This window comes from Diceros bicornis, chromosome 21, assembly GCF_020826845.1.
Source record: "Diceros bicornis minor isolate mBicDic1 chromosome 21, mDicBic1.mat.cur, whole genome shotgun sequence".
Taxonomy (NCBI): Eukaryota; Metazoa; Chordata; class Mammalia; order Perissodactyla; family Rhinocerotidae; genus Diceros; species Diceros bicornis.
Genome location: NC_080760.1, coordinates 53,186,216 through 53,206,337, shown reverse-complemented (window position 1 = coordinate 53,206,337; position 20,122 = coordinate 53,186,216). Strand labels below are relative to the sequence as shown.

Here is a 20,122-nt window from a genome sequence, read left to right as displayed (position 1 = left end):
GAAAAAGTATTCTAGTTATATCTTATTTTTAAGATTCTGTCATCTCTGTGTGAAAATTTCAGACTTGCTATGCGAACAATGGCGAAATTGGACTTTTCTTCCAGTATTAGAAACCAGTCAGCCTTGATCTTATAAAAAAGATAGAAATGGTCTCTGGAAAACCAAATCTGAAAAACATGTTGAACTCCCTGAGTATTGAACCCACTGTTGTATGTTAATTAATGGGAGGTGATTTGGTATCATGGAAAGAGCCTAGTTTTTTTTGACTTGGGTTTGAGTGTGCGGCCATGCAAACTTGAGTGAGGTCTTTCTCAGTTTTTCCCTCGTCTGTAAATGGGGATGCTAATATCATCTTTGTAGAATTGTCAGTTTAGCGAGAAATTATATAACGTGTTTAGCACAATGGTTATCTCATAAAAGATCTCATAAACTTTAGCTATTATTTTGTGTGAAGACATCATTTTATAGTCTTGGGCAATTACTAAGAAATTAAAATAGGAAAATATGGTTTTAGGAGGAAAAATTCAATTAAGAAATGAGTGAAATATTTGAAGAAGATCAGTAGTTCCTATACTCATAATTTAGCAGCAGCATCAGAGATAGGGCCATTATACAGTCATTCTGAACCTATGTTAAACCACAGAATTATAGTCAATTAGTATATGTTAAAGGTTAAGGGGGCCCAATAATTACAGTCCAGTTTTCTCCACCAGCCAATTGAGAGATGAGACAAGAGAGTAGGCAGGTGGAGGTAAATGTCACCTTTATTACTGATAAAGCCACATTTTCCATGAACTTTAGGGATACAGGAAAACAGGTATCTTCATACTGTATCCCGGAACTAGACAGACTCACCCAGCCCCAGGCAGCTCTGGGCCATAGTAGGCTTTCCTATGAGAGGACCTGCCCCTGTCGTACTCAGGGCACAGAGGAGCGGAGCATCCTGGGTGCTGCCTGAGGGTGGCCGGCATCTAAGGGAACAAGAAGGGTTTCACGTGCCCAGCTTGTCTCCCACCGCTAGTCCTCCTCACATGGGGGAGTGAGTTATGAGTTTAGGGAGTCTGGGAGACGGCAGGGCACGTGAAACCCCTCTTGTTCCCTTGGGTGCTGGCCACCCTCAGGCAGCACCCAGGAAGCTCGGCTCCTCCGTGCCCTGAGTCAGGAGTGTTAAGGGAAGAGCCTTCGTAATGGAAACCAGAGGAACGGGGAGGAAGTGTCCCCTTCCCCCAGTTTGAACAAGTCATGGGGTGGAACAGAAAGGTGCTTTCCAAGAATTTGTAAATAGGGAAATAAGGCTGTCCTTTGGGACTCAGACTAGCAAGGAAATACAAAAGACGATTAGAACGGAGATTTATAAAATCACCTTAATAGTTAACATTTGTTGAGCACTTAAAATGTGCTACACGCTTTTCTAAGCATTTTATATAAACTATTTATTTATTTGTGAGGAAGACCAGCTCTGAGCTAACATCTAATGCCAATCCTCCTCTTTTTTGCTGAGGAAGACTGGCCCTGGGCTAACATTCGTGCCCATCTTCCTCCACTTTATATGGGACGCCACCACAGCATGGCTTCACAAGTGGTGTGTCGGTGCGCGCCCGGGATACGGGCTAGTGAACTCCGGGCCACCGCAGCGGAGTGTGCGCACTTAAACACTTGCGCCACTGGGCCGGCCCCCTATATAAGCTAATTTAATCCTTTAATCCTCACAACAACCCAGTAAAGTAGGTTTGATTATTATCCCAGTTTTATAGATGTGGAAATTGAGGCACAGAGAGGGTGAGTAACTTGACCAAGGTCACAGAGCTAGTAAGTGGAGGAGCTGGGATTTAAACCTTGGCACTCCGGCTTCCAGGCTCCCAGAGACTGGCTTTGGGTGTTCAGCAGTGTCAGCATGTCTGTAGATCTATATGTACATCTACACATCAGGCAGGGGTAGGCCAGCTAGAGAGGGCGGGAAAAGGAGAGGTGTACAAGTGTTCACAGTTGTGTCTGAGCCACTGTCTGTGGAGAGTGCCCTGTGCTCAGCGTTAACTGTCTGGGCAGCAGGTCTGTCCCTGTAACAGAAATGTGGTCCATCAAGTGAATCTAGAAAACTCCTCTTGCTGTGCTTCTGTCCATGCTTGCCACGTAACCTCCTGCCTGTGATTGTGCCACCGAGGAGAAAATGTGCCGATTGTTGAACTCTGATATTTTAGTCTGATAATTTTATGTCTTCTATTACATTGATAAGTTAAACCTACAGTTTTCTTACATCAGTCTCTTATGAGTCTGGATAATGTGAAATTAGTTCATTGGAGCCTAATGGTGCTGACAGTCACATTTCTGAGCACATCGAGGTACTTCTACCCATAGAGACCTGGCTGGAGGATGCCCCTTTTTCTCATCGTGTGATTTCTTCAAACAGCACTAATTATTATTCCCCCTCCCACCCACGCAGGACAAGAAGTCTTCTGAGTAGGCCATATAATCAGAAAACAAAGTCCACGTGTTACTCTCACCAATCAGAAAACTATTAAGTACCTAGAAGTGAGTTTAATAAAAGAAAAGTGCTTCCAGGAAGTCCAATTAGATGTTAAAGTCCATTTGGTAAAAAGCTGTCCATTTTTTGCGGTTGAATGTTTTCTTTGCTTTTTGAAAAAATTATCTGGGCCAGGTGGCTCACAGATCAACACTGGATTAGATGAAGAGATCTTAAAAAGCCAAAATGGGTTGTTTCAGGTACATCCACGCCAGTGAGAATGACAGTTGACTGCCTGTGTGAGGCATGAGACAGGAAGATTTTTACAAATTGAATAAAATAACCTTAAAAGCCCTGCAATTTGAGTGCAACTTAACACGGGGCCCAGTTCATCACTAGACACGCTGAGAGGTCAAATCATTGATGATTGTGGTAATGATTCTGAGGCGTCAAAAAAGTTTCAATCATATTCCCTATCTAAAGGATATGGCACAGGATCATTTATTTGACCAGGTTTTTCACTGTACAGGAAGTTTTTAGAGTTATTTGGAAATCCAGAGTTCCCCAAGTTTTCACACAGCTGCGTGTCTCTTCAGTGCAGATCTGTCAGCTTGTGTCGGGGGCCGTGGTGTCATGGAGAGTGTGATGTGGAGCATCCCTCAGTCTCCCCGTCCGCAGTGAGGTTGATCATCCCTGACTACTTCGTAGGGCTGCTCTGAGAACCACACATGCTGGTTGTCAAGCACTGTGCTTGGCATATAGTTGGTATTCAATAGCAAGCACCTGTTTTTACTATAATTGTGGCTTCTAGATTGCAGTGATTTTTAGTCTGTACAGAGATAGGACCATGATCATGGGACCTATTTTCTATATAGACAATTGAATAAATATGCTATTTCAATAAGAATATATGTTATTGGGACATACCTTTCTGAATCTTGTTAATGTGTTTAAAAATGATCATAGCGGGGCCGGCCCAGTGGCATAGCGGTTAAGTTTGCGCACTCCGCTTTGGCGCCCCGGGGTTCACCAGTTCGGATCTTGAGCACAGACCTACACACCCATCATCAAGCCATGCTGAGGCAATATCCCACACAGAGCAACTAGAAGGGCATACAACTATGACATACAACTATCTACTGAGGCTTTGGGGAGGAAAAAAACAGGAAAAAAGGAGGAAGATTGGCAACAGATGTTAGCTCAGGGCCAATCTTCCTCCCAAAAAAAAAAAAGATCACAGATAATGATAAACACCACTCTTGGAACCAGAACTTCTGAGGGTGTGTTTGCCATCTTGGGAAATTACATTCTACAGAGAAGGCTGATTGGATCAAATATCGTGGATATTTAGATAGTTTAGCAGATGATCAAGGCTTTCAAAACCTTCTTGATAATAAATTAACTGTTTTGTATTTTAAACTAACTACAAAGCTACCTTCTAAAAGTTGGAAATCCTTAGCTTGTGACGTATCTAGTAATTCACTGTGTGTGAGTGTGTGTGTGAGGGTGAGATTTAGGAGGGTAGTGATAAGTGCTGTATAGCCTCTGGTACCTTTTACCCCCTATTCCAAGGTGTGGGCACATAATTGCACAAATGAATTACTATTCCTTTGTCATTTGGCTTATTTGTGGAAATAAGAAATTCTCATGCTTGCTTAAGAAGAGCTGGGGAGCATGAGCGTAGAAAGTGGGGAGAGGCAAGGAGGCACTTGACAGTTTGTGCAGAGTCTGAGTAATAGTATTCTTTTCTTTCCTTCTAAAGCAAAAAGGCACTGAACTTGTTATTCAGAATTGCTTTTCTGATCAGATACAAGTGTCTCAGATTTTTCAAGGCTATATGAATTATGAAATGTGATTTAGTAGTTATCTTTAAAAGTAGTTTTGTTTTCCAAATAAAAGACCATAATCTGTTCTTTCTTCCAGGGGCACAAGAAGTTCTCATTGATCCAGGTACATGATCTATGTGCTTAGTTTCTTTTGGTTGTTTTTTTAAGTGCTTGTTTCATGGTGATGTGAATGAATGCTTAAAAATTCTGGATGATGATCTTTGGAACATTCTGATTTAAGTAATTTTAAATCAGAACTGTTAAAAACCTGATAATTGTTTGGTCTTTGTTTGATGGGGCACCCTGTTGATTTATGTTATAGTCTGTTGAAGAGGAAAATTCCTCTAGCATGGTTAAGTGAATGATTTGCAAAATGTGCATTTAAAATTCTTTGAATGCATTGAGCATGCTTGTCCAGTTAATTTTGAATTTATGCATAGTAATGACTTTGCTCTGATTCTATGCTTTATGCTCCTCTCAACATGAATTTGAATTCTCTACTACATTTTGCATATATGTTCTTGACAGGGAAAGAAATTTTGCATTTTTTGTAGAGGTGGGTTTTCCTTTCTCCTCTTAACACCTTCTGTAATTAATACAGCAAAAATCTCTTTTATCGCAGTGCTTAATTATTTCATAATGAGCTCTTTTATTTTATGGCTTAATCAGAAACAATGACAAAGGTTAAATAGTAAAAAAATGAAAAACTTCCTTTCTCTGAAGAATGGAAATCAGATAGTCATGCTTACACGTGCTTTGTGACAACACATGTATTTGCATTTCCTTGTGTATCTTGATTCTGAAATGAAATTGCTTCAGGTTTGCAGATTTTTGTTTGATCGTTTGTGTTGAATCCTTTCTCTAGGCTAATGTTTCCTAGTAGGGTTTGTGGAAAGTGAAGAGGAAGGAAAACCAGTGCTTTGTTTTGTTTTCAGGAGACCTGAGTTGCTGATGAGAAAACAATGGAGGGGTGGGCGGAGGAACTGAACAGCACTCTGGCTGAAATGGATGAACAATTAAATAGATGTTAGATGTATTGGTATTTGACCAGTGGAAGTTATTGAGTCCAGTCTAGCCAGTTATGCCTGATGGAAAGTACTGAATTTCAGTGTGTCGACCACCTTACTTACAGGAGAATTAGGTGCTTATACCAAGAAGAAGTAGCTTAGAGCTATCAGAAAAATCAGTCATTTGTTGAGATAAACAAAGAATATACATTTTTTATTTCTGAAAATTTTTGAAATAAGGTTGTACAGAGAGGAAATTGAGTTTAGAGTGCTGGGAGTAAAAGGGAGGTGGTTCTGTGGGGCCTTGTTATTCAGGGATGTGTCAGATCCTGCTGTGGAGGTTGAAGCTAGCCGGGAAACGACACAGGAACCAGGGTTTGGGGTCTGGGGGCATCTTCTGTAATGGTCCCAAATTAGAAAAATGTGGACTTGATCTCCATTGCCCGAGGGAGAGCAAGTAGAGAGAGAATCGAGCCTCTGCTCTCCCCACACATTCCAGTTCCTACTACAGCCACTCCAGTTCGCCGTCGCCTTCAGGCCTCTGCTCACAGACCCAGGACAGACCACAGCTTTTCTTTACTTACCAAGATCTCATCTGTCTTTCAGGCCTTAGTCTCTTCTCTGTTTTTTTTTTTCTTAATTTTATTTATTTATTTATTTATTTATTTTTTCCCCCCAAAGCCCCAGTAGATAGTTGTATGTCACAGCTGCATATCCTTCTAGTTGCTGTACGTGGGACGCGGCCTCAGCATGGCCGGAGAAGCGGTGCGTCCGTGCGCGCCTAGTATCCAAACCCCAGGCCGCCAGCAGCGGAGTGCACGCACTTAACTGCTAAGCCATGGGATCGGCCCTCTTCTCTGCTTTTAAACTCCAGCAAATGTGTTGTTGGTAGGGAGTCGCTTCACAACTCCCGGGAGCAGTGTGATGGGATTCTCCTTAGTCTCTAAATCTGAGCAGCGAACGTTCTCTCAGGGGTGGTAAAATCCATCCACGTGAGGCTGTCTCACAATTGCATCACCTTTATTTTATTTTTGAATTTAATTTAATTAATTACTTAATTTATTATTTTTTGTGTGAGGAAGACCAGCCCTGAGCTAACATCCATGCCAATCCTCCTCTTTTTGCTGAGGAAGACTGGCCCTGAGCTAGCATCCGTGCCTATCTTCCTCCGCTTTATGTGGGACACCGCCACAGCATGGTCTGACAAGCGGTGTGTTGGTGCGCGCGGGGATCCAAACCCCGGGCCACCAGCAGCGGAGCGCTACGCCATGGGGCTGGCCTATTTTTAAATTTTAAATGGATATACTATTTGAAGCAAGCTGTTTTAGATTTTTTTTTTGCTGCTTGCTTTTCCCACAACCGTTTCGAAGGCCAGGAGGAAGTGTTTCCCGGTCTCTGGGTGCTTGCTCGGTGCTTGTTTTAAGGACCAAAGCTTCTCCCCAGTCATTTCTAGCAGCGAGGCTTCTGAGCCCTTGATCTTTGTTTGAAACAGAATGCTTCGTGCTATCGAGCTGTTTTTTCTTGTCATTTCTGAACATTTTGTGTACATTCAGCAACTGCTTCAAATGAAATGAACTTTTGGCCAGTTTCAGTTACTCAAATTTGCTTTTCCCGTTTTCATATTGTGAGGAATTTCCTCTTGCTATAATAAAAATTAGCAGTCTGCACTCACTATGTGAAGGCACTGGTCTAAGTTGCTTTTATTTATTTTTTAACAGCTTTAATACAATTCACCCATTAAAATGCAGAGTGGTTTTTACTACATTCCCAGAGTTGTGCACCCATCACCACAGTCAATCTTAGGACATTTTCATCACCCTGACAAGAAGCCCTGTATCCATTAGCAGTCACTCTCCATTTCCCCTGGCAACCACTCATCTGTCTCTGTAGATTTGCCTATTCTGGACATTTCATATAAACGGAATCATACAACATGTGGTCTTTTGTGACTGACTTCTTGCACTTAACATGATGTTTTTAAGGTTCATCCATATTGTAGCATGGATCGGTACTTCATTTTTTTGTTGTTGTTGCTGAAGGATATTCTACTGTATGGATATACCACTTTTGGTGTACCCATTCATCAGTTGATGGACATTTGAGTTGTTTCTAATTTTTGGCTGTTATGAGTAATGATGCTATGAATATTCATGTACAAGTTTTTATATGGACATACGTGTTCAGTTCTCTTATGTGTGTGCCTAGGAATTGGAATTGCTGAGTCATGTGGTAGCTAAATGTTTAACTTTTTGAGGAACTGCCAGATTGTTTTCCAAAATGGTTGTGCTATTTTACATTCTCGTCAGCAGTGTGTGAGAGTTCCAATTTCTCTACATCCTCGCCACTACTTGTTATTATCTTTTTGATTATAGCTCTCCTAGTGACTGTGAAGTGGTATCTCATTGTAGTTTTGATTTGCATTTTCCTTATAGCTAATGATATTGAGTGTGTTTTCATTGAGCTTATTGGCCATTCATATATTTTCTTTGGAAAAATGTCTATTCAGATCCTTTATCCATTTTTTAACTCAGTTATTTGTCTTTTTGTTATTGAGCTATTGTTCTTTTTATAGTCTAGGTACAAGTCCCTTATTAGATACATGATTTTCAAAAATTTTTTCCTAGGGCCGGCCCCTGGCTTAGCAGTTAAGTGCACATACTCCGCTACTGGCGGCCTGGGTTCAGATCCCGGGCGCGCACCGAGGCACCGCTTCTCCGGACATGCTGAGGCCGCGTCCCACATACAACAACTAGAAGGATGTGCAACTATGACATATAACTATCTACTGGGGCTTTGGGGAAAAAAAAGGAGGAGGATATAGAGATGTTAGCTCAGGGCTGATCTTCCTCAAAAAAAAAAAAAAATTTTCTCCTAGTCTGTGTATTGTCTTCTCACTTACTTGATGGTGTCCTTTGAAGCATAGAAGTTTTATATTTTGATGAAGTCCAGTTTATCTGTGTTTTCTTTGTTGCTTGTGCTTTTGGTGTCATAACTAAGATCTAAGGTGTTTTCTATAAACCTTATGTAGAAAGCGATACATATTAATCCTTACAACAGTTCTAGGAAATAGGTACTGTTGTTATCCCTGGTCTATAGATGAGGAAACCGAGATGCAGAAAAATCCATTGACTTGATCAAGGTCACAGCTAGTTAGTGGTGACGTGGGAATTAGAACTCACAATTTTGTCTCCAGCGTCTATTCTCTTAACCACCATACTCTGTTCCTTTCTGTAGGAATCATTTATTAACAAGTCTTTACTTATTTGACTTCTGACAGGGTTTTCCTCACTGGGGACATCATCTCTTCATTTACTTTGCAGAGCTTAGTGTGGGTTTATTTTAGGTCTGATGTGGGCAGAAGCATGGCTGTCAGTTAATTTCTGCATTGCTTACCCTCCAGTGATGATTGTTGCTAATCGGCCTAACAAAGTTGGCGGAAAGCTTTTCTGATCGCTGCACTAGAAGTAGAAGCGTGACCACAGAACGTTCCAAGAAAGTGATTGATTTCGTTTTACTAACCAATGAAATAAAAACTCCCGTGTTGGGGCCGGCCCGGTGGCGCAAGCGGTTAAGTGCGCGCGCTCCGCTGCGGCGGCCCGGGGTTCGCGGGTTCGGATCCCGGGCGTGCACCGACGCACTGTTTGGTAAGCCATGCTGTGGCGGCGTCCCATATAAAGTGGAGGAAGATGGGCACTGATGTTAGCCCAGGGCCGTCTTCCTCAGCTAAAAACGAGGAGGATTGGCGGATGTTAGCTCAGGGCTGATCTCCTCACAAAAAAAAAAAAAAAAAAACTCCCGTGTTGAAATGGATTGTAAGTCTTCCAGAATAGGATCATTGTCTTCCTTCTGTTTCATTGTGTTTGGTCGTAGTGTCTAGAAAATGCCTTATTGTCCGGCAGATTAGTTAGAACATGGTGCTCATGAACCATTGTCTGTAGTGACAGAATTTTGACAGTAGTATCTGTTTTTCGTTTCACGAGGGAAAGGATAATATAGAAATACCTCTCAGATCTATCTTAATAGCTTGGAATTTTGAGAAGAGTTCCACAAACTACACAAGGTATTTTCACTAATTTTAGATCTATCTTAGACACATTAGGGTTACATAGCAGAGTAAATTCATTAACTAAATTTGACAAGAGAAGTGTGATATTATTTGTCTTAATTAAAATATTCTCCTTGGTTAAAGTAATTAGTGCCCATGAGTAAAGAAAAATAAGTTTGCATACATGTGACATGGGGGCAGACTTCCTATAGTATGTGTATGTTTCTATCAGTTTTTCAGAGCGTTTTTATAGCTTTTCAACAATGTTCTAACTTTTATAGTTTTTCAGTAATGTTCTAACTTTAGAATTCTATTTAAAAAACGATCACTGTGTCTACTGCAGGTTGTACTGAGTTTATCCTGTCTTATGCCCAGAATTCCACTGTCTCCTAGGTAAAGATTTTTCTTTCATTATACTGAGTTAGTGTCACAGGTATAGGGACTGTGATTTCTAAGCATTACCTCTCCATGTCTTTGAAGTTGGCTATCAAATATGATTTTCCCTTTGTTTCTTGCGTTTTCATTATTCAATTAGAATTTTTGAAAATGAATTTGTTTTAATATGTTGTACAGATTTCACTAGAAACTTGATGTGTTTGTGCTTTTAAGTTTTCAATTTATGAAAAACTTAAATGCACTCTTGTTTTTAAGTAGTTATTTTTTACTAGGTATTTTTTTACCTCTTTATAATTAAAATTTTTTTTTCAGTGAGTGAATGAGTATGCATGTTTTGAAAAATACCTTATTTTTCCTTGTTGTAAAAGTCATGTTCACCGTAGACAATTTAGAAAATAAAGATAAGCAAAATAAATAAATTAAAAAATTACCTATAATCTCTCCACCTAGAGATAAGTTGTAGTAAGTTTTGAAATTGGGAAGTGTAGGTCCTCCAACTTTGTTTTTCTTTTTCAAGATTGTGTTGGTTATTCTGAGTCCCTTGAATTTCCATATGAATTTAGGATCAGCTAGTCAATTTCTGCAAAGAATCCAGCTGTGATTTTGATAGAGATTGTGTTGAACCAATGGATCAATTTGGGAAGTACTGTCATCTTAAGAATATTAAGTCTTCTGATCCATGAACATGGGATGTCTTTCCATTTATTTAGGTCTTTAATTTTTTCAACAGTGTTTTGAGTTTTTTTTCAATAATATTTTTCAGAGTATCATTTTATACTTTTTTTTGTTAAATTTAATCTTAAGTATTTTATACTTTTTGATGTTATTGTGAGTTGAAGGATTTTCTTTCTTTCTTTTTTTTTTTTTTATAATTTTATTTATTTATTTTTCCCCCAAAGCCCCAGTAGATAGTTGTATGTCACAGTTGCACATCCTTCTAGTTGCTGTATGTGGGACGCGGCCTCAGCATGGCCGGAGAAGCGGTGCATCGGTGCGCGCCCGGGATCCGAACCCCGGCCACCAGCAGTGGAGCGCGCGCACTTAACCGCTAAGCCACAGGGCCGGCCCCTGAATGATTTTCTTAATTCATTTTCAGATTGTTCATTGCAAGTGTATAGAAATACAATTAATTTTTGTATATTGATCTTATATCCTGGAAACTTGCTGAACTAATTTATTAGCTGTAATGTTTTTTAGTGGATTCTTTAGGCTTTTCTCTATGCAAAATCATGTTACCTGAAAAAGAGATAGTTTTACTTTTTCCTTTCCAATTTGAATTCCTTTTATTTAATTTTCTTGCCTAATTGTCAGAACTAGAACTTCCAGAACCTTGTTGAAAAGAAGTGGTGAGAGAGGACATCCTTGTCTTATTCTTGATCTTGGGGAAAGCATTTTGTCTTTTACCATTAAGTATGATGTTAGCTGTAGACTTTTCATACATGCCCTTTATCATGTTGAGAACATTCTCTTCTATTCCTAGTTTGTTGAGGTTTTTATCATGAGAGAGTGTTGAATTTTGTCAAATGTTTTTTCTGTGATTATTGAGATGACCATGTGGTTTTTGTCATTTATTCTACTGATATTGTACATTATATTAATTGATTTTCACATGTTAGATCAACCTTACATTCTTGAGATAAATACCATTTGGTCAGGTTGTACGATTTTCTTATATGTTGCTGGATTCAGTTTGCTAGTATTTTATTAAAGATTTTTACATCTATATTGATAAGAGATAGTGGTCTGTAGTTTTCTTTTGTTTTGATATCTTTTTCTGGTAGGGGTATCAGGACAATATTGACCTCATAGAATGATATAATTAATGTTCCTTCCTCTTATATTTTTGGGAAGAGTTTGTGAAGAATTCTTCCTTAAGCATTCGGTAGAATTCACCAGTGAAGCCATCTGTACCTGGACTTTTCTTTGTGGGAAATATTTTGACTGCTGCTTCAACCTCTTTACTTGTTATGGGTCTGTTCAGATTTTCTGTTTCTTCTTGAATTGGTTTTGGCAGTATCTTTCTATGAATTTGCCTATTTCATCTAGGTTATATAATTTATTGGCAGGCAATTGTTCATAGTATTCCCTTATAATCCTTTCTATTTCTGTAAGGTTGGTAGTAATGTCCCTTCTTGCAGCTCTGATTTTAGTAATTTGAGTCTTCTCTCCTTTTTTATTGGTCAGTTTGTCAATTTTATTGACAAACTTTTGATTTTGTTGATTTTTCTCTATTTAATTTATTTCTGCTCTGATCTTTATTATTTCCGCTCTGATCTTTATTATTTCCTTCCTTCTGCTTGCTTTGAAATTAGTTTGCTATTTTCTTTTCTAGTTTCTTAGGTTGTTGATGTGAGAGCTTTCTTTCTTTTTTAAATAAAGGTGTTTATAGTTATAAATTTCCCTCTAAGCACTGCTTTTGCTGTGTCTCATTTTGGGATATTGTATTTTTGTTTTCATTCAGCTCTAAGTATTTTCTAATTTCCCTTGCGAATTCTTCTTTGATGCATTGCTTATTTAGGTGTGTGATATTTAATTTACTAGTGTTTCTGAATTCTCCAAATTTCCTTATATTGTTGATTTCTAATATAATTCTGTTGTGGTCAGAGAATGTACTTTGTGTGATTTCAGTTCATTTAAATTTATTGAGATATATTTTATGATCTATCATGTGGTCTGTCCTGGAGAATGTTCCATATCTGCTTGAGAAGAACATGTATTGTGCTGTTGTTTGGTGGAGTGCTCTGTAGCAGTCTGCTAGGTCTACTTGTGGTTGAAGTCTTCTATTCTTATTTTATTTCTGCTGTAGAATTTTTATGGTGCTTCCTCCATCTTCTTTCAGCTTTCTTAAAAAGCACAACTCCTTCAATATTTCTTCCTGGGTCAATGTCTCTTTTGATCAGTTCTTGTGATGATATATCTCCAGTCTCATTCCAAGATTTTCATTTCCTTGGGGAAAAAAACTAGACCCTCATACTAGGCTTGGTTCTTTAGTAAGAGTCTGGTAGTTGTCATGGCATCACCTTTATTATGGCGTCACCTTTATCTTAGCGCCCCAATGGTGACTTTTTCATTATAACGCACACTGCTGTGATACTGCATTTCCAGGGCCTGGCCCAGCGCCTGGCTGGCCATTACCTAGGCACTACCTATTTATACCTAAGGGAGCATTTCCTAAGGTCGTTCATGTACATAAACACAGTACAGCGATTAAAGTCAGGAAATTTAACACTGATGCAATACCTTTCTCTACTCTACAGACCTTATTTAAATTCTACCAATTGTCCCAATATAGCAGGTATATTTCCTGAGCCAAGATCCAGCCCAGGATCACACATTGCATTTAGTTTCCACATTATTTAGGGTCATTTAATCTAGAATAGTTTCTCAGCTTTTCTTTGTCTTTTATGATATTGATATTTCTAAAGAGTAGAGACCATTTGTTTTGTAAAATGTTCCTCAATTTAGGTTTGCCTGAAGTTGCTTCATGATTACAGGGTTATGCATTTTGCCTGAGTTGGTGGGGGGTGAGCAGAATAAGTGATGATGTGTCTTTGTTGTGTTATATCAGAAGACACATTATATCAGGAGACAAATTGGTTTGTCCCATTATTGGTGATGCTAACTTTGATTGTTAAAGTAGAGTCTGCTGGGTTTGTCCAGTGTAAAGTTATTATTTTTTTCTTTGTGATTAATAGGTCATTTGTGTGAAATTAGTTTGAACTATGTAAATATTCTATTCTTCATCAAACTTTCACTTACTAGTTTTGGCATTCACTGAAGATTTACCTGAGTCAGTTATTACTATGATGGTTGCCAAATGTTGATTTTCTAACTCCATCATTTCTTATGGATTTATTAGCATTTTAATATAAGGAAGAGATTTCCTTCCTCTTTCTCTCTTTATTTCCTCCCTCCCTCCCTTTCTTCCTTCCTTCCCTCCTTCCTTCCTATGGACTGTGGGTCCTTATTTTATTCAGTGGGTTCTAATCCATTGCTGTCATTCTTTATTTTGTATCCCATTGGCTAAATTGGGCCAATGGAAGCCTTTCCAGCTGGCTCCTGTAACCTTTGGACATATTCCCGGTCATTTTTTGAGTACTCACTTACTTTCTGGGTCAAGATATTGAGGTTCGTTTTGTGTTTTCCCTGTCCCAGCTCTGAAATCAGACATTTCTCTAAGGCATTCTAGTTCCTTTCATTGGAGAATGGTATACAGAAACCCAAATCTGGGCACTAAATATGCTTATTGCTACTGAGGGTCATTGCTTCTAGGTCCTGTGAGAAGTTCATACTGTTATCCAATTCTGATAACTCCAATTCCAACCTAAAATCCCAGGGATCTTTCTAGTCTTCCCCTGTATCATAATTACATCTTCTTTCTCCAACAGTGAGAAATCTGGCTCCTAAGATTATCAGTATATTTACTCATTTTTCTTAGCCTTACCATGTATAGAAAGTAACCTCAGAATTACTAACCAATATCACTGTAAAAACAAACCTCTAAGTAGAATTCAAGGGTTTCCTATGTTTCTTTTGTTCTTCTACTGAGAATAAATAAACAAGGTATTGCGATCAAAAGTTAGTTGGATTTGTTCTTCAATCCTCCCTCTCAGTGTAATTATGTTATTTATTTGAAATATAGTTAGTATAGTTAGGCTCGTTTGTTTCTCTTTGTATGCCATTATAGGGTTCCCTATCTTTATTGATTGATATTTTTTTTTACTATGTAAAACATGAACATGGTTCTAAAGGCCAAAACTATACAAAAAGATACACCCAGAGAAGTGTCACTTCCTCGCTCATCCTCCCATCTTGTTCCCACCTATCCTTGCGGGTAGCTAATCTTATTTGTCTCTGGTTTTCCCCTCTGGTGTTTTTTTTGTTGTTGTTGCTGTTGAAAAAAAATAAACAGATAGATGTTTTTATTTCTCTTTCTTGTGCCAAAGGTATATTACATATGTTCTTCTGTACTTGGCTTGTTTGGTTTTGTTTACCAGCATCTCCTGGAAGTCAGCCCTACCAGCTTATAGAGATCTTCCTCATTCATTTTCACAGCTGCATAGCACACTATGTGTGTGATATATGTTGCAAATATCTTCTCTCAGATTGTTATTTATGTTTTGGCTTTGTTTATGGTATTTTTGCTATATTTTTACATAATTGAAATTATCAATTTTTTTTATTGCATTTGGATTTGAATTATAGAGAGCCTTTTGCTATATCCAGGTTTTAGAGGAATTCATCCATGCGTTTTGAACTCCTTTTATGGTTTTCTGCTTTACACTTAGATCCTAGATCAAAGATCCAAACTCATTTGGAGTGTATTCCTGTGTTTGGTGTGAGGTGTGGGTCTGATTTTATCCTTCTCCAAATGGCCATCCAGGTGTCCCAGTGCTGTCTATTAAAAAGCGCATTGTTGCCCCAGTCATTTGAGACGCTGGAGGAGTTCACCATACGCTGGCCTCGGTTAACATCAGATTATTGGCTACACTGTCTTCCTGCTGTTCCTCTGTGGCATGGGGCTAGTAGTGCCCACGTTGCGGGGTTTTTGTTTTACAACAGGATAGCCGATGTGAGCGACCTAGTGTAGTGCCAGCCTGTTAGCGCCTGCTGGAATCGTTGCCTTGTCAGGCCTTGTTGCTCTTCTCTCTTTATCGTTTTGCCTTTCTCTCTCCTGCCTCATTTGTCCCTGCTGTATTCCCTCTTATGTCTGCTTTGTTTTACCTTGGTGTCTGTTGACTTTCCAGTTTTGTGCCTTGTATACAATCTTGCCCATGATAGGAACTCGCTCTTGAATGAATGATTAAATGATTGTTGGATTGATTCTTGAGAACCCTTGTGATGATGTTTTTTTCCTCACTTCTTCTTAACTATGCCTTTTCTTTCCCTTTTCTCCAGCCTGGGTCTCAGCCTGCCTGTGGCGTTGATTTTCCTGTCTGTGGACTCAAGGCTCTGGGCCTTGATGACTCCTCGTTTCCCTGGTTCACAACAACGTTACATGTGGGCTGTCGACACTTTACAGATGTTAAGAAAGATCAAATCTATTGCATACTAGTATTTTTAGAGCTTGTAATTCTTTTTTTTTTTTTTTTTTGTGAGGAGATCAGCCCTGAGCTAACATCCGCCAATCCTCCTTCTTTTTTGCTGAGGAAGACGGCCCTGGGCTAACATCGGTGCCCATCTTCCTCCACTTTACATGGGACGCCGCCACAGCATGGCTTACCAAGCAGTGCGTCGGTGCGCTCCCGGGATCCGAACCAGCGAACCCCGGGCCGCCGCAGCGGAGCGCGCGCACTTAACCGCTTGCGCCACCGGGCCGGCCCCTAGAGCTTGTAATTCTTTTATTGAGTGAAATTAAATCAGTCTGACTCACTGAGCTCTCTCGTGAGCTCTGCTCTTGTTACCTTCCTACAGATTATATTGTTCTGGGTTACTACATGTGGCATTTCCCCCCCTGCTTTGGTACTGGAGTTAAGTTAATCATTAAAAGAGCCCTCATTACCAGTGGTGCCCTTTCTTTAAAAGACAGAGGGAGTGTTTGCTCCCTCTGCCTGGTTGGGGACTTCCTGATCATGTACTGTTTGGAGGAGTTGAGGTACCGTATGAAGAAAGAACTCACCTCATTCTGACTCCCATTATCTTTCTCTTCCTTTCTCCAAGGGAAATGAGTACAATTCAACAATATAAACATGAGTCGTTAGAGCTAATGAGATAAATCAAGACAGCCTATCATTTATTAAATATTATTTCATGCCAGAAACAAATATATTATACACATGAAAGACACACAAAGCAGGATAGTACAAAGGCCTGAGTTTGAGTCCTACTCTGGAGTAACTAGCTCTGTCATCCTGAGAACTCGTAGGAATACTTATCCTCTCTAGGGCTTGTTTCCTCACCTGCAGAAATTGGTGCACGAGGAGGACCTCCCTCATAGAGCTGCTGTGGTTGTAAATGAGAACACGTGTGGAAGTCCTTAGCACAGGCTCTGATTCCTCATAAGTGCAAAATAATGTAACTTTTGCCGTGATGGCATTATAACCACTTTGTGTAAACTCACTGCTCCAAAGGGAAGCCTTGTGGCTTGGAGATGGAATTCTCAGTTCTGTAAGTACCCGAGGATTGTGTCATTGAGCCTTGCTGATTTGAATCTGTTCTTTACAAAGTGAATATTTTTTTAAGCGTGCCTTTTTCTTTTATTATTTAGAGTTCTACCTTCTCATCTCTTGCTGTGGTTTTCACAAAATCTGCAGGAAACAAAATCCTAAGCCACCTGCCTCTTCGCAGTTCTCTGTTGTGGTTCTTTCTCCCCTGACTAGAAGAGGATTTCGTGTAGGAAATTTTCTTTGTTCTCTTTTCTTGGAGTCTCTCTGTTTGTTTGCTCATCTTTCCCTGTCCATCTATCCTTTTATCTGTCCACTTATTATTCTGTTTTGTTCCCAAAAGCGTTTGAGGCAGCTGACAGAGTAACAGAATACCAAATAAGCAGGTGAGAAGATTGGACTAAGACTAGACAGCAAGGGTAGGAGGTGGTCTTGCATGAGTGTTGTGGGCAGGGTGAGATGCACGCCTTTGCCCTGGAAGTTATAAAGATTGGGAGCAAACGTGTGCCCTAGCCTCTAGCAGACACAAGGGGGACAGGATTTGTGGGGGGTGCTCACTGTCTGTGAGATAAACAAGTGGTTTAGGAGAGGGCCAGCTTTTCCTGCTCCTGAGGCTTAGGAGAATATTTTTTGAGTGTTCTATGAAATCAAAGAATATTTCATCTTTTTTTATGTCAGAGTTCTATGTGTAGTTGATTACATTCGGTAAATGGAAATTTCTCCAAAACTCTCCCCATGTGAGTTTGATGGCTAGGGAATTAGGTGGTTCTGCTTATTGACAGGGGTTGGCCAGAAATAGAAAATGACAGCCACAGAAAGGATATGAGTATTTATAAGTTATTTTTTTTAGTGCTGTACAGTTGAGAAAATGCTTTCATATAGTTTATCTCCATTTGAGGATACAATATGGTCTGCCAGCATTAAGAGCTTAAAGCCCTGAGATAATGTGTGCTGAGTGCATTGTCTTCAAGACAACTAAGCTAGTTTTTGTAGACATGTTACTTGTATATAATGCATTTCACATTCTTTAATAAAAAGTTTCAGTAGGGAGGAAAACTTATTCTGAGTTAATTAACATGTAATACAATGCTTTGATGGTAAGGCTATTATAGGTAGTACATAAGCTGTGAAGAGTTTAAAGACGGTTTCATTATTTAAATTTTAGTAGGGAATATTTAAGTTTTATCTTGTGCCCCTCTTTTAAACTAACAAAGAAACAAGACAGAAAAAGCAAGATTATTTCTTTTCTTCCTCTTGCTTTGCAGGTGCCCTAACCACCAATGGCATAAATCCCGACACCAGCGCTGAAATTGGACGTGCTAAGAACTGTCTTAGCCCTGAAGACATAATTGACAAATATAAGGAGGCCATTTCCTATTACAGCAAGGTGATCTGACTTTGTAAATCCTTTATGTAATTGTGTGTTGTAATGAGAAGTTCCTATTTTACGTTGTGTAATGCTGCAGAATCTCCTAATTACTTGTTTCTATAAATATTCGTGTATTATTCCCTAATGCATAATTCCGTATGCCTAAAAATGTTTTTTTTTCCTGATTCAAAATAATGTGTATTGGGCCGGCCCCGTGGCTTAGCAGTTAAGTGCGCGCGCTCCGCTACTGGCGGCTGGGGTTCAGATCCCGGGCACGCACCGAGGCACCGCTTCTCCGGCCATGCTGAGGCCGTGTCCCACATACAGCAACTAGAAGGATGTGCAACTATGATATACAACTATCTACTGGGGCTTTGCGGGGGGAAAAAAAAAAGGAGGAGGATTGGCAATAGATGTTAGCTCAGAGCTGGTCTTCCTCAGCAAAAAGAGGAGGATTAGCATGGATGTTAGCTCAGGGCTGATCTTCCTCACAAAAAAAAAACAAAAAAACAAAATAATGTGTATTTAATTTAATAAGTTTGTAAAAAGAGGAGAAAGAGGCTGTCATAGCCCCACTACTCAGAGTTAATCATTGTTAGCATTTTAATATCAATTTCCTGGACTTTTTTCAAGGTATATTATCTATATCATGAAAAGTGGCTAGCATTCTGTATTATTTACTGTGTGGAGACCTACATTTTTCATTTGGCATATTGTGTTTTCTACATTATTAAATCTTCCATGGCATGATTTTTTTTTCCCCCCAAAGCCCCAGTAGATAGTTTTGTGTCATAGTTGCACATCCTTCTAGTTGCTGTATGTGGGATGCGGCCTCAGCATGGCCGGAGAAGTGATGCGTCAGTGCGGCCCCGTGCCGAACCCAGGCCGCCAGTAGCAGAGCGCGCACACTTAACCGCTAAGCCACGGGACCAGCCCACATGGCATGATTTTTAATGACCTATAGATGCACCATTCTTTTTACCTTGGACTTAGAAAAATTTAAATTCCAAATATACTTTCTGAAATACTGAAAAAACAAACTGAAGTTGTATAGAAGAGTGGTATTAAGTAAAAAATGAAAGTCCCCTACCTCCCCTCCCCTTATTTCTTTTTTTTTTTTTTAAAGATTTTATTTATTTTATTTTTTCCCCCCAAAGCCCCAGTAGATAGTTGTATGTCATAGCTGCACATCCTTCTAGTTGCTGTATGTGGGACTCGGCCTCAGGATGGACGGAGAAGTGGTGCCTCGATGCGCACCCGGGATCCGAACCCGGGCCACCAGCATTGCAGCGCGGGCACTTAACCACCAAGCCACAGGGCCGGCCCCCTCCCCTTATTTCTTGCGAGTAACAACTATGAACAATTTGGTATAGATCTTTCATGACCTTTATGCCTATGAAATATATACCTGTATGTATCTGTATGTTTCATTTACAAAAATGAGATCATGTTATGGATGTTACTCTGCTGCTTGCTTTGTCCGCTCAGCAAGATAGATGTCCTCCCCACTTCACACCTGCTTGATCCTTTCAGATAGTGTGAAAAAGTCTTCTAAAATGAGAATGTGGTCGTTTTTTTCATCAACACCTTTTGTGAGAGACTGTCATGAACTAGTCACGGGGAGCATGCAGCACCTAGAACAAGATGAAATGCTGCTCCCACAGGGCTCACAGCTTGCCATAATTTACTTAATTATCATCTCGTTGATGAATACTTAGGTTTTCTCACTTTTCCACTGTTAGAAAAAATGCTTTATTGAACATTTTTGTACATATATTCTTGTGTTCTTTTATGAGTATTCCTTTAGGTAAGATTTCTGGAAATTTAATCACTGGATATGACATTTACGTTTATCATATGTTACTTTCAAGTTACTCTCCAAATTCTTTCTCCAATAGGGAGTGGAAGATGTAGA

At 39.6% G+C, this 20,122-nt stretch overlaps 1 protein-coding gene across 6 annotated transcripts in view; it reads left to right on the top strand.

The window, feature by feature from the left end:
- TRAPPC9 (trafficking protein particle complex subunit 9) overlaps positions 1-20,122 on the top strand; it is a 639,688-nt gene that overhangs the window by 25,167 nt on the left and 594,399 nt on the right. For 4 of the 6 annotated variants that reach the window (XM_058564989.1, XM_058564990.1, XM_058564986.1 and 1 more), the window contains 2 exons: positions 4,385-4,411; positions 18,104-18,225. In XM_058564989.1, the coding sequence (XP_058420972.1) occupies positions 4,385-4,411; positions 18,104-18,225 (149 nt within the window). The remainder of the gene's footprint in view (positions 1-4,384; positions 4,412-18,103; positions 18,226-20,122) is intronic. The other 2 variants (XM_058564988.1, XM_058564985.1) reach the window with 1 other exon arrangement.